General features: G+C 43.5%; 1 protein-coding gene across 6 annotated transcripts in view; it reads left to right on the top strand.

Moving 5' to 3' along the window:
- Window positions 1–14,432, top strand: part of SMARCAL1 (SNF2 related chromatin remodeling annealing helicase 1) — a 57,032-nt gene that overhangs the window by 33,388 nt on the left and 9,212 nt on the right. For 5 of the 6 annotated variants that reach the window (XM_025891904.2, XM_025891907.2, XM_025891898.2 and 2 more), the window contains 3 exons: window positions 2,333–2,551; window positions 8,454–8,524; window positions 11,819–11,921. In XM_025891904.2, the coding sequence (XP_025747689.1) occupies window positions 2,333–2,551; window positions 8,454–8,524; window positions 11,819–11,921 (393 nt within the window). Of the gene's footprint in view, window positions 1–2,332; window positions 2,552–8,453; window positions 8,525–11,818; window positions 11,922–12,662; window positions 12,915–14,432 lie in introns of those variants that run through there. The other variant, XM_073878906.1, reaches the window with a different exon arrangement.

Raw genomic sequence — 14,432 nt, 5'->3', positions numbered from 1 at the left:
GTCTCGCAAGGTCAGACTTCTCAAACTCCCAAGCGCTGTTCCCATGGGGGTCCACATGGCCCTGAATTAGAGAACGGCAGACTCTGGTCCCTCTCAAGTGTAGATCACCTCTCCTTTTCCCCAGTTGTTCTGCTGTAACTTCGTAAACCTCGACGCCACAACCCGCACTATGCCCGACTTCTTTCTTGTGGTTGGCGCCCTGGCTGCAGAGGCTCCAACCCAACTCTTAAGACCCCATTAGTTCAGACCTTCAGGGTTCCTGTTTTGTGATCAAATGACAAATATACTGCGCTGCTATTTGCATCGAAGATGCTGACACTTTGGAGAAATGGCTGTTTGCTTACCCATGACACATGCCATCTTGAGGAAAAAGCCTTGCTATGCAAGTTTGTGATGTAAATAAGATTGTCTGCCTTATTTTTTAAATACTTTTTTCGAAAAACTTTTCAAGTACTTTAAAAATATCCACTTAACATTCAAACAAAGTACTTATAATGTAAATTGTAGTGCTTTGCAAAGTTAATTGCAAACCATTTTTAGCTGCTTATTGAGGCAGGAAATTTCTGTTATTAAATGTATTTAAAGCTATACACTTCTTTAACAAAATCGGTAATGACTTTCCCCGTGGATCAATCCAGATTAGATTCTACCTGGTTGTCATGGTCCCTCAAAACTCTTCATGAGTGATTTGTACCTCTGTCCTATTTGTAAATGACTCACTTTCTGAAAAGGATCGTCTCTTCCTCGACTATCTGGGCTCACAGTATGGTGCTTAGTTAGTGATGGTAGGGGCTGAAGACAGAATTCGTTGCCTTTACCCCCAGACTGCCCCTTCCCATGTCCCCAGTCTCTGTCCACCATCTCCCCAGTCTTCATGCCATCCTTATTAAATTGATCCTTCCTCTCCTCACTGTGTCCCCTCCCCCACGAACAACCAAGAAAACGAACATAGACAGTGCCTTACCCCTTCTCCTCCTTCCACCTAGCCCACTGCCTGCTACATGGTAAATTTTCAATAAAAGCTTGTTGGATTGTGAATATTCCAAATTTTAAATCTTTGGTATTACTGGGTTTTAACCTACAAGATTAAAAGCTGACATAGGAGCATGTTACCCAAATTAATTATGGTATCCACTCGTTCCCAGCATGATTTTTATTTAATACAGCCCGTAGGGCAGGGCTGCCTTTTTTTTTTTTTTTTTTTACTGTGGCCAACTTCTTGCATTGAGAAAAGCCACTGAAGAGACTGCCCCTTGCTGAGCTCATTTTTGACCCCATTGCATGAAGGCATTTGCTGAGAACTTCCAGGTGATTTCAGAGAATTTTTTTAAAGAAGAAGCAGTTTTTGATCATTTTACTTCTCCACCTTTGACCATCTCTTTCTATCCTCTATTTAGCAAAGGATACCCGCCATGTCTTCACAATTAGAGGCTGGGTTCACTGGCCCTCGGAAATGAACAAGCCTAGCTTCTGCCTACGGTGGTTTATGGTCCAGGGGAGGTTAAGACAGAAAGAGAAACAAGCAGCTGGAAACATAAGGCAGCAGACACCTTGGTTCCCTCATTTCTACGGGACTGGAGATGTCAGTTCTATTTCGAGTGAGATTGGCAGTGAAAGATACTGGTTTTCATTTTAACATCTTCTCTAGCTATGTCACCGGGAATAGATACTCTTGCTCATTGCCTCCCATGAGCTACTAAGTGAAGAAACCATTTTTATGAAGGACTGCCTGCGTACCCTAAAACCCACCTCTGGTCTCAGCCAGACTGGCAAAAGCCTGTGTTCTTGGTTCCTCCCTCCAATCCCCGCCAACAGCAGCAACACACTGTGTGCATGTCATTGCACTTGGTTGTGCTGGGATAGCCTGTACTAAGGAACAACAGCATCTTAAATCTCAATACATCTCATTAAATAAAGATATTACTGAAGAAACATGATTTGTTTCATCGTGCAGTGGACTTTAGGATAAGCCCTGGGGAAGATGATTCTTTATTGAGAATACAGGAATAGTCTGACAAGCCAAACGTCTTATTTGTTTTCAATGTAATGGACACCAGACCTCTCAGCGTCTTGCATTTCCTGCTAGGAAGTTCAGTGTGCAGAACACCAAGGTAGATGTTTTTAGTTCGCTTTATTCCTGACTTTCTTTTTCTCTTTTCCTTCCTTGCTCCCACCTGTATTATATGAGGTTACATTCATCCTTTAGAGCCCCTTGAAGTTGTCTGAACAAAGCCACAGGAAGAGAAGGTCGTGAGCCAGTTGAGGTCGCAGCCCGGTTAACTTGGCCCTAGGAGAAGCTAACTGGCTGCGTGTCTTGGTTCTTCCTCCACAGCAGCCCTGGGGATGGGATTATTCGGGCTCCTCCAACCTCGGCGAGCTGAAGCTCCTGCTGGAGGAAGCGGTCATGCTGCGACGCCTCAAGTGTGACGTCCTGGCGCAGCTCCCGCCCAAGCAGCGCAAGATAGTAGCCCTTGTCCCTGGCCAGATCAGCACCAAGGCCAGAGCCGCCCTGGACGCCGCGGCCAAGGAAATGACCACCATGAACAAAACTGTGAGTCCGGGGCTTGAGATGGGGACTTGGAAGTCGATGTGTCTACAGCTGGTCCTTCCCGGGAGGGGGTCCACCGGGGTCACCCAGAGTTCTCGGAGCTTGCCGTTCCAGGACCTCTTCCCACGGCCCTGGGCAAGGACCATGAGCCCATGTCCTCTTTCAACCTACCTAGTCTCCTTCCAAAATCTCTTCCTAGTTTGCGGTTTTGTACATGTGTAGATCACTGTTGACAGATGGTAGTAAAGATAAATGCCGTGGCAACAGCAGAATGGTGACGTACATTCAGAATCTCTCAGAATCGGAATTTCTGTTTAGTGTATTTTGAGAATGCCTTAAAGTCTAGTAACTGTTACTCAGTCTAGTAACAGTTAGAAGTTAGTTCTAGGTGTATTTGTTATATATGTTAACCCTCTTTTAGTCAAAATAATATAGAACAAAAGTAGGGTCTTCAAACCCTCTTAGCACTTAATACTTAATTCAGTCATTTATGGTTGGTAAGAAGTTGGCATCCCCATTTTATAGAAAGGGAAACTAAGGCCCACAGAGAATGTGATTTACTCAGTCTTACGGCTGCTCCAAGGCAGAGCTGAGGCTGTAACCAAGCCTGTTACCCCTATATTTTAAGGTCTTAACACTATGGTGGTTTTATCTTTTCAAAACACTTTTATATCTGTCTTTAGTGTCACACTGTGCCAAGTGTGGTAAAGTAATTTACACCAGCTCCATTTCTGTCCTTTTGGGATAAAACCTTGCCGTTTTCATCGTCAAGAAAATAACAGTCATTGACATTTTTTTGACATTATCATAAAGCATTATCTGGGCTTGTTTTTACCCTGTGTAAAGAAAGTTAGATCAAGATGAGATCCCAGCCTTGTGGGAGAGCACAAAATAAATAAGAATGACAGGAGACAGAATGCATAGGGTTTTTATGTTATTTTACCATGTTATGAGCAAGACCAATGGGTAACTTTTAAGAAACAAGAGTATAGGGTAAAAGATGCGCTGGTAAGTTGTCAAGCTGTATGTAATTTATGCTGTATTACATATAATAATCTGGATAGTCTGGAGGAAGTGAGCAGGTGTAATCTCTTCACTGTGGGGTTTTCCAGCAAAATTCCCCAACACCGGTGAGATACAGACCAGTGGTTCTCAAACTGTATTTCATGGATCATGAGCAGAAGCAGGTATTCTGTTGCTAAAATCACTGATGGTGGTCTTTTTCTGATTTCTAGAGATAAAAATTCAATGAATGGAAATTCTTTTTTTTTTTTTTAGATTTATTTATTTTTCAGAGAGAGAGAGAGAGAGAGAGAGAGAGCGAAGGCTGTGGGGAGGGACAGAGGGAGCCAGAGAATGAGAATCCCAAACAGATGCTCTGCTGAGGGCAGAGCCCAACGTGGGACTCGATCTCACGACTCTGAGATCAGGACCTGAGCCGAAATCAGGGGTCATCCGCTCAACCAGCTGAGCCACCTAGCCACCCCTGAATGGAAATTCTTTTTCTCAGTTTTAAGCTTTTTCTTATAATTCTCTTAAATCTTTTATGTCTCCTAACTGTTGCCCATGAGTGACCTCTGCCATCAAGAAAACCAATGAACAAGTATAGCAAATACAATATTAATGGGAAAAATTCAGATGTGGGGTATTTTTAGGTGCAAAGATCTGAATGTTTATAAATATTCTACATTTTAGTTCCTTGTGTGTGTGGTGGAAGTAAGCCTATCGGTATTTTGTGGAATTCCCCAGAGAATCCCCTCACCGGTCCCTGGTACCCCTCCCAAACCAGGCAGAGACCAGCAATGTAGACAACAGAAAAAGCAGGCAGTGGGCATTAGAACTGAAGAGGAACAGCATATCGAGTGGCCAAGAGGCAGCTGTAAATTGTGCAGTATGGCTCAAAAGAAGTATGGGAATTTTTAACTTAGTGCAACAAGGTTTGAAAGCATTTTTAAAATTTTTTGCCAATTAATATAGTTCCTCACCTTAGGTTATGGGGCTCTTTCTAAAGATTATTTCAGATGCGACCTGGAGGTTTGACTTCTGAGTTTACAGGCAATAATGGGCGCTAGGGGCGCCTGGGTGGCTCATTGGTTAAGCGTCTGCCTTCGGCTCAGGTCATGATCCCAGGGTCCTGGGATCGAGCCCCGCATAGGGTTCCCTGCTCAGCGGGGAGCCTGCTTCTCCCTCTCTCTCTTCCGCTCCCCCTGCTTGTGCTCTCTCTTTCTTTGTCAAATAAATAAATAGAATCTTAAAAAAAAAAAAAAAAGAAAATTTACTAGGCTAAACCATGGAAATCAGGAATGTTTGGTATTTTTATAACTTCTAGTAGCTGTGTAAATCCCCCGAATTCTTTGGGATATTTTGATATTTTCTTTCAAACCTAAAAAGGGGAGCCATGACGTGCCTTGTAGGCCTAGTGCTGGAAAAGTCCCTAAGGACAGTGTCAGTCGCTCTGAGCCCCTCCTGTTGGGTGACTGTTCTCTCTGCTTCTTCATCCCAGAGTCGTAACACTGTTGTGCAGATTATGAAAAACCTTGATTGCAGTGGAATTCGAGGATTCAGCAGAGAAAGAGCCTAGAGCTCTTCTCAGTCCAGTGCTTGGGACTTGCTGTTTTGTTGGCATCTTAGGAAAATTAGGAGCTTGTTCCTAAAAGAGAGAAATTGAGTTGGTACAGATGACCTGCAGGATGTTGCTGAAGCCGGATACTAGATTCTTTCTGATAACAAGATAAATCCTTGATAAATTGGTTCCCTTTTGTGGTCTTTAATGTAAATTCATTTTTATGATGGAACGTCCAAGTAGAAAATGAATTTAGGAGCTTTGCCCTTGAGACTGCCAGAACCTTTCTTACTCCAAAGCCACTGATGTGGTGCATCTGTCAACTGTGGATCCAATCGGAGGCAACACCCTCCCTTAGCTCAGGAAGGGGAACCCGTGTCAGCCAGGGGTTGGACCAGCTGGCCCTTGACATCCCGTGCAATCCCTGACTGGCTGTGAAATCCTGAGTTGAAAAAGTTAAAATGGGGTTTAGTGGTTTTATGGTTTGGGGCAAGTAAGGAAGGCCTGTGAATCTATAGAAAGTTGCCCCTACCACTTTTAAGTTACTTTGTAGCCCCAAGTTTCCCGGTGGGTTTCCATCAAAGGGCTCCTGCCCTGTCAAGAAGCAATTCTTTGCTCCCTCACACCTTCCTATCTGAAGGAAGACATTTTTTTTTAAAAAAAAAGCTTTAAATCACAGAAGCCAAGGTGAAGTGGCCCTATTATAAAACATAATGTACAATGAAAGCTCTTTCTTATTTTCGGCTGAAATAATAGCTGTCTCTTCACAGGCTAAGAAAAGCTGACTCTAATCCTCCTTTGTCTATAGTAATTTTTTGATCAGCAAGACCAGGAACAGAAAAATAGAGCAAGTCTGCACAGACTTCCTGGTGACAGCATCAGTTCACCCTTCTGCCGTTTGACAATACATTCAAATTCCAACAGAAAAAATAAAATCAAGACCCCAGTGGATCGAAGAACAAAGAACGTAGGTTATTTAAAATTTCCTGGCCTGTGGCTGGCAAAAGAAGTGAGATCATTAATGCACTAGTATTGTGTCTACTCAGTTTTGGGGAGGTTTGGGGTTTTTGTTTTTTTTTTTAAGATAATACTATTGATCTCTCCTACATTAAAATAGCTGTCTATTGCATAAAATCTGAAAGATAAAGAAAAGGACTTGAAAGTAACATCAATCGAGTGTTTCTTATTACTGTACTGTGAACAAGAGTCACCCATCTTTTTTATCATATAATTTTGGCATATATGATTTGGGTAGTTTTTCTATAAAATTATGTATATTTGGCTTTCAAATATGCATTATTTACACATACACTTATACATAGATATAGATATAATTTATGTATATAATAAGTAACATATTTTTTTAAAAGCAGACTTGGTACCCTATAAACATCTATCAGGTGGAGGAAAACAGGTTACAAAACTTCATCCTGAACACTTCTCTGTGTTGTTAAATGTTCTTTTAAAGCACAATACGTGTTTTCTCCCGTGGCCATGTTAGAATTTTGCCAGGAATTGTGAGTTGACATTTGGGTTATTTCAGTTCCCTATTCTAAGTAACCAGACACCAAGAAAGCAGCTTCCATAGGGATTTATGAACGTGGACTGTATGGTGAAGGTAGGCATGAAGGCGTGAGTCGCTGCAACATGGGGCTGGGCGCACTTGGAAGTCATTCCCGCCGGTGCCCTGTGGGCTGACCCCACAACTGAGTGTGATAAAGGGATTTGCTCCCCACACCTCCTCAGTGCTTGGTGGTAAATCTCAGACAGGCGAGGTTTTTCAGAGTGCTTTCTGCCACTTGCCTGTCTGTTTGTTCTGCCCTCCCCCTCTCTGCTTAGCCGGTGTGCAGGGAGCAAGCGTGGGTGAGAGGGAAGGACCTGACAGGAGCAGGGGTGGCCTCTGAAGGGCACGGCAGTCAGTGTGAAGACGGGACCACTGGGGTGTGCTCTGCTTGAGGCATGCCCACTGCGGGTGAGGTCAGCACTTGGAAGCCTGGCTCTGTCCCTTTGCTGTATCCTACCAGGGACCGCATTATGTTAGAGGGCCTCGCCTGCTGCAAGGGACCCTTTGGGGGACATGAATGCACCTCAGGACGTCTGTGAGCTCCTTGTCCAGAAGGGAAAAGTGTGTGTCCAGAGCTTCATCAGAGTCTACATTGGATCTATAGCTGAGAAAGAGTTTAAGACACACTGTCACAGAGTCGTATCTCCAACAAGAGTTCTCAGAAAGTTTGTTCAGTTGTACCTCTGTCACAAGACAGGAGGGACGGTGGCCACCACTGCCACAGGAATGACATGGCCCCATTAACCCGTCAGTGGCCCCCGGGCTTCCTGTGGTTCCGGGTTATCTTCCTTCTTTCTCATCAAGTCCTCGAGGAAAGACACCGTTGGGAGGCAGTGAGCTGTTTGGACCAGGCAGCTTGTCCCACCACCCATGGTGTCCGTTGTTTAAGGTACAGCCTGGCTTCAGGGCCATGGATGTTATTACTGTGGCCTCACTTCTTTGTTACATGAAGAAGATGTTGTGTCAGTCACTGGCCTCACAGGCCTCCAGGGGCGTCTGTAATCCACGCTTGCTAGTGGAAGGAGAGGGCCACCCTAGCAGTGATGGTAAGGGTGTCTGTCATCTCTGGGGAACCCAGAGTGATGATAAATGCTTTCTCATAATATTGTGAAACTGTCTGTGCACCTCCTGTGCTAGCATCCTTGATGAGTATTTATTTAGATGCCAACTATAAAGAAAACCAGGTTTCTTCTCCTGGGAGGTCAATGACCTTATGTGGGAGCCAGGCCAGAAGACAACGTGAATAATGGTTTTGAGATGATTCTACAAGATACTAGTTGGTGTCCATTGGAATTGGTTCAGTAAGTCTTGGACAGAAGAAAGCTTTATCAGTTTGGTGCGGACACAACATGGCAGAAGAAAAAGGGGAGGCAAAAAGCAGCTTGGGCCAATGCCATGTGTAAGTCGTCAGCAGGCTATAGGAAGTGGTTCACATAGCTTAACAAGGGCTGCATTTCAGCTGATCACGTGAGCCTGTGTGGATGGTGGAGCGTGGCCGAGATGCCTTTCCTGAGGGCTCTCGTGTTCCTGGTCTCACCACTGGCTGTTCACAACAGTTCCTGGGATATGACAGAGTACCTGTAATGGCACATCTCCGATGACAAACTAGAATCTCTACGGTTCCCATGGCTTGACTAAATTGAGTGGATGAGTCAGGGTCTCCCAGCTCCGATAACTGGCATTAGGACTTGTAAAGCTCAGAGCGGTGATAATTATGTTAGCTCATCCCAGGGTTCGCAGAGTGGGAGACTTTCAACCCTAGACTTCTCTTTCCACAGAAACGGCAGCAGAAAGAAGCCCTCCTTCTCTTCTTCAACAGAACAGCTGAAGCTAAAATCCCATCTGTCATGTAAGTGGCCACCAAGTGTCTACTTCTCTCTCCCACTTCTCCCACTCCCTTCTCTCTCTCATCTTGAAAAAGAAATACCTATTACCTTAACCTCCCTGAATGGTTTTACTGCTCTGCAAGAAATGATCAGAGCCTAGAATTATAGCTGCCTTCAATACAAAGTTCAGGGCAGCGTAGCCTCATCACCCACAGAGCATAAGCGGGCCTGTCACAGGAGCGCTGCCGGTCGAGTTTGGGGTCCTTGACAGCTCCTGTCTTAACCAAGCTGGAGTTGAGCTGCTGCCACTTACAAGGAGGGCGGGGTTGACCAAACACTAAAGTGAGCTTTTCCCCGTAGTGGGAAACTGTGGTCATTTGCCTGTAGACGCAAGTGAGGGGTTTCATGGAAGACCAAGAAGGCTGCCTTATGGGGATTCTCTGGTGGCAACTGTCAAAGTTTGTTCAAAAGATATGGGCAAGGGGCCATTGTCACACTTAAGTTTTCCTTCTGCCTTCTATACTAAGGCTGAAGTCATAATTCCTATTCTTAAATGTATTCACTGACTTGAAAAATTGTCTGCCTTTCTTAAAGAAAGGAAAAACCCACTCATGTTCAAATAGTCACTGTGGTAGAAACTTGAGGCAATTCTCATGACGTGCATTTGCCTGATTTTTTATTGTTTAACATTCATGTGAGACTCTGGCAGGATAATGGTCCAAGTGATTTAATTACAATGAAAATGAATTTAGCGTGGGTTGAGCGGTGCCAGCTTGGCTGTGGGGACCAAGATCTGTGGATAAATTGAGATACACGCAGCCTACCCCGCCCTCTCACTAAGCCTCCAGATCCCCCGGCCTCTCGGCCTCTCCCTCTGCACCCCTCAATGCCCCAAGAGAGTGCATTCACCCCATGATTCAAATCTAAGATCCCCCCCCTCCAAAAAGACTGCTGAATGTTGGCCAGCTCTCCTTCACCCTCGGGGCGCTGCCCTTTTCATTTATGAGACTGTTAGGAGACTAATGAACTCCAGCTGTGGTTTTACAACCTGGAAACTTCTCTCTCAGAAACTCATCAGAATTGCCCCCACCAACCCATTTCTCACGGGCTGCTGAATAACAGATGGCAAGGCTGTGATCCTTCTCCCTCACTCTCTCCGCTCGTGACTACAAAATTCAGGGCCTACTGAGTGCTGGGCCCAGAACCACCCATTTCTCTGAGAAATGTTAAATCTGGCCATTCTGCCACCTTGTAAATAAACTTTGGTACTACCTTGTTTTAGTGTGTTTAGGCTGCTGTAACAAAAATACAGTAGATTGGGCGGCTTGAACAGCAGGAATTTTTTTTCTCATGCTTCTAGAGGCTGAGAAGTCCAAGACCGAGGCAACAGAAGATGTAGTGTCTGGTGAGGGCCCTCTTCCCGGCTTGCACATGGCCGTTTCCCCCCTGGGTCCTCCCGTGACGGAAGGGGGGGTCTCTGATAAGGACATTGATTTCATTCATGAGGGCTCTGCCTGTGTGACCTTACCCCTTCCCAAAGGTCTCATCTCACAATAACCTCACCTTGGGGGTTACTGTGCCAACAGGCTTTGGTGGGCGGGGTGGGGGAGGGGGTGCAAACATTCCATCTGTAACATGCCTTATACATACTTTTTCAAAATTCCGTGAGAAATTACATAGTGCTTTCTAATTTCCAGCCAGTTTTGACATCTGCTAACTCATTTCACACTTACAGCCTCGTTGTGAGATCAGTCAAGTTAAGTCAAACCGGCCCCATTTTTAAAATGCAGAGACGGAGTAAATCTCATGTCTGTCTCTGGGCCTCAGAGTCACACAACTAGTGAGTGGAAATTAGATTATAAATCTTAAAACCCCAATTTCCGCTGCTAATTGTTTTTCTTCCCCTTTTTGCTGTTGTTTGTTTTCATTTTAATGGGCATCTTTTGATATAAAAGCCAAAGGTACTGTCGTAGGCACGTATTTCCAGCCCGGTAACTTAGGGACTTGGGAAGGATAGAAATAAAAACCACATCTGAGATGTAGAGGGGAGAGAGGAATGAGGAAAACTGGGACCTGTAGTTGTTAATGAGCTGTCCAACTTGATTTTACGGCCTGTGACTTTTTGATGCTGTAGCAATAAACTTTCTTGCTTATATCATGGCAAATTTTATGTCTTTCAAACTAATTAGATTCTATTAGTACCAACTCTTCACAAATTGAACTCAAATCCATTCCCTGGTTGGCCATAGTGTTGCTTGAAAATAATTCTTAGATGCTTAGAGGACAGGTCACCACCTGCCTGACAGGAAACCTTTGAGATTTGTCCTTCTCCAAGGAGGGCAGTGTCTGTTCTATGTCCAGACACACCTGCGTGTAAGGATGGCCTCAGGCCGAGTGAGTCCTTTTCATCAAATGCAGTGAATATATCCTGGACGTACTGTTTGTGTCCAAGGAGGCTCACCTTCCCGTTGCCCATGTGGAACAGTGACGTGTCCTGGGATTGTGAACCCCCTGCAGGGCATTAATCCCGGGGAAGCCATAAGAGTCTGCTGACTGGGTCACCCCCACCCCCACCCCCAATAGCTCCCAGTGTAGCTGCCTTCCTTCGGGGTCACAGCTAAAGGGGGGGTAGGAAGTCAAGAAAAAACAGTGATGGAGGAGAGAAGTAAATCAAGGGGAGAAAAGAGCAAGCAAACAAGGTTCTTCACTCCATCTTCCTTTGCCTTAGAAAAAATTCCCTTACCACTGACTTAGCTGTTGGCCCTGTAGCTTGCCGCCTGCTGTGTGAGGGAGCTGGGGAACTTTCCCTGACCATCTCTTCAGTACTATTACTTAAGTTTCAATATCACACTTCCAGAAATTTGATTACTGTCAAGAATCCTGTAATCCCCTACGTAGGCATTTTCAGATCTTAGAGGACATTTCAGTTTGTATTGAAAACACATTACAATGATAGTAGCAGCAAAAGTGAAAACTGTTAATTATCTTCTGTGATCCCAGATAGTAAGAAAGTTTCAGTAACCTATCAGACACATAAAACGTAACAATACTTTATTTGTGTATGGAAGATGACTTACAAGCATAGAAGAACTCTTTCTGCACATGGCAGAAGGTGGCTTCCCCACAGCTTCCAATTTTGCTTCTTCTACTTAGGTGACCTGGCCTGAGGGGTAGGGCAAGAGGTCAGCTGTCAGAGAAAGGGAGGGAAAGGGCAGGGGAGGGCAGCTACCTCAAAGGTGTCTGCTAAAGATGCAGTGGAGTAATTTCAACTGGTTAAGTATATGTTGAATTTATTGTGCTCTCCTTGTCAAATGCAGTGAATATATCCTGGACCTCCTGGAAAGTGGAAGAGAGAAGTTTCTAGTATTCGCACACCATAAGGTAGTCCTGAGTGCAATTACAAGAGAGCTTGAGAAAAAGGTAAGCTCCCTTCAAAATTCAGCACAGGGTGCTGCTTTCGTGTGTTGGCTGCTGAGTGGTTCTGAGCAGGTTGAGGGCAGATCCGAACCAAAGAAGTGAGTTGGTGTTTCCAGAAACATTGCTGAAGACTTTCTGAAGAATCCTTCTTGCTTGTAGAACCACAGTGGGGTCAAAATACTTCCCAGCAGTGTCCTTTAACTTCCTCCCTGCTGCCTGCAGCTACCCCTGGAGCTTTGCTTTGAGAACAAGCATCCACTGTGAAGAGTGGATCTTTCATGACTCTGTGTAAATAACTACAAGATTGTCAAGGAAGGAGGTAGCAGAAGTTCTCTTGTGTGGAAACAAGTATTTCTATGAACACCCTCTTCCTTTTGTTCTTCCTTATTACCGTCAAAGTGGCTTTATTAACCGTCCATGGCAGTGTGCGGACTTCAGTAGAGCTTGTGGCCCTTATCACATTGAATGAAAAATACCCAGAAAGATTTCCAAGGACGTTCATTAAAACTAAACACATCAAATTAAGAAACAAAACTTGTGAAGTTCTAACATTTCACATGGAAATGCTGCCCAATCTTCACCAGCTTCTGCATGTAGAATTAGAGCAGCTAAACACATTGTATTTTCACCTCCCTTTTCATTTTTGGTTAAATTTAGGACCATAAATTGCTTTTTGACTTCCTTCATCTTTATTACATTTTATGTAATGTTTCTTTTCTTTTTTTTCTTTTCTTTTTTTTTAAGAGAGTGTGTGTACTGTGCGCAGTAGGGGAGGGGCAGAGGGAGAGAGAGAATCTGAGCGTGGAGCCCAAGACGGGGCTCGATCCCATGACCTGGAGGTCATGACCCAAGCCAGAGTCAAGAACTGGCGGCTCAACCGGCTGAGCTACCCAGGTGCCCTTGGAACGTTTCAGACATGGGGAGGAGTACAGAGAAACATAAAGCAGCCACTTGTGTGTCCTCCACCTAGATTTAATAAATTGTTTTGCTATATTTGTTTCAAAGTGTGTATTTTAAGTAATAACATACTTAGGCCCCTCAGCAGCCCTCTGATTCATTCTCTGTCCTCCTCCCTGGACGTAAGCACTGTCCCCAATCCTTCCCTCCATGTTGTCATGCTTTACTCCAAAGTATATATAGTCTCCTCTGTATGTATTTTTTAACATACATAAATGGCAGCATAGTGTGAGTATCCTGAAATTTGCCTTTTCGCTCAGTGTTATTTTTGAAATTTTTCCATGTAGTATTATAGCTGTAGCTCATTCACCATAAATGTGACTGTAGCACAGTTTATCCATTCTCCTGCTGAGGGACATGGAATTTTATTTACAGTTTTTGCTATTATATGACTACTTTCATATACATGTGTGTACATGCATGTGCATGTACGTGTGGGCATGTCCATGCATGATCTTGTATAACCATTGGATAGGCTCATCCTCAACTCTACTAGGTATTGTCAGATTTCTCCCCAAGGTGGTAATTCACATTTATAATCGCACCAACAGCATTTGGAAATTCCTACTGTTCTGAGTGCTCACTAACACTTCGTATTATCAGACTTTTTACTTTTGCCACTCCAGTGAAATGAAATTTCGGCTCTTTCTTATGTTAATTTGCATTTCCCTCACTACCACTAACAGTTGTATCCTTTTATGTATTTATTGGTGATTTCCCCAGGCTCTCTTCTGTAAATATTCTGCCTGTTTTCCTGTTAGATGGTTTGTCTTTCTCTTACTGATTTGGAAATATTCTTTTATCAGTTCTGGATATTTATCACATAACGTTTTTTTCTTTTCATTTTGTTGAAGTTTTATTGAGCAGCATGTTTAATTTTTACTTTAGTTGTTATAACTGAAATACATTTCAAGTTTATTAGTTTTTCCTATATGGTTTTTAATTTTTATGAATGATTTAAGAAATCTTTCCCTACTTAAGGTCATAAAGATTTTCTCCAGTGATTTTTTTTTTCCTGAGAATTTTAGAGGTGGTTCATTAATCCACCTGGGCTTGAATTTTCTATATGATGTGATGCCGGAAGCCAGCCAAAGGAATTAAAAGCTATGATGCCTGGATAGGAAAAATCAGAGCTGTCACCATATTCAAGCAACTCAAGACAGTTAATTGGAAAACTATCAGAATGCATAAGAGCTTAACAGGGTACCTAGATTCCAAATAAATATACTAAAATAAATTGTTTTTTTTATGTACCAGCTATAACTAATTAGTAAATACAATGGAAAAACAATCAACTTCGGAGCAACAAAAATGTATAAAGTACCTAACAGTCACCTCACCAAGAAGACTGTAGAAACCAATGAAGAACTGGAGAGACTTGGGCCGTGCTTCAGTGTAAACACTGTAAAAATACTGGTCCTTCCCAGATGAATTCATAGGCTTGACTCAATCCAAATAAAAATTCCAATTGGTTATTTTAAGGGAACCTTATAGTATTATGCTAAAGGAGTCTCAAAAAATAAGCAGGAGAGATATCTAGGACAACTTTGAAAAAGA

The sequence above is a fragment of the Callorhinus ursinus genome, unplaced genomic scaffold (assembly GCF_003265705.2).
Source record: "Callorhinus ursinus isolate GAN/ISIS: 27379988/994484 unplaced genomic scaffold, GSC_fseal_2.0 scaffold2, whole genome shotgun sequence".
NCBI lineage: Eukaryota > Metazoa > Chordata > Mammalia > Carnivora > Otariidae > Callorhinus > Callorhinus ursinus.
This window is presented reverse-complemented; position numbering and strand designations above follow the sequence as displayed.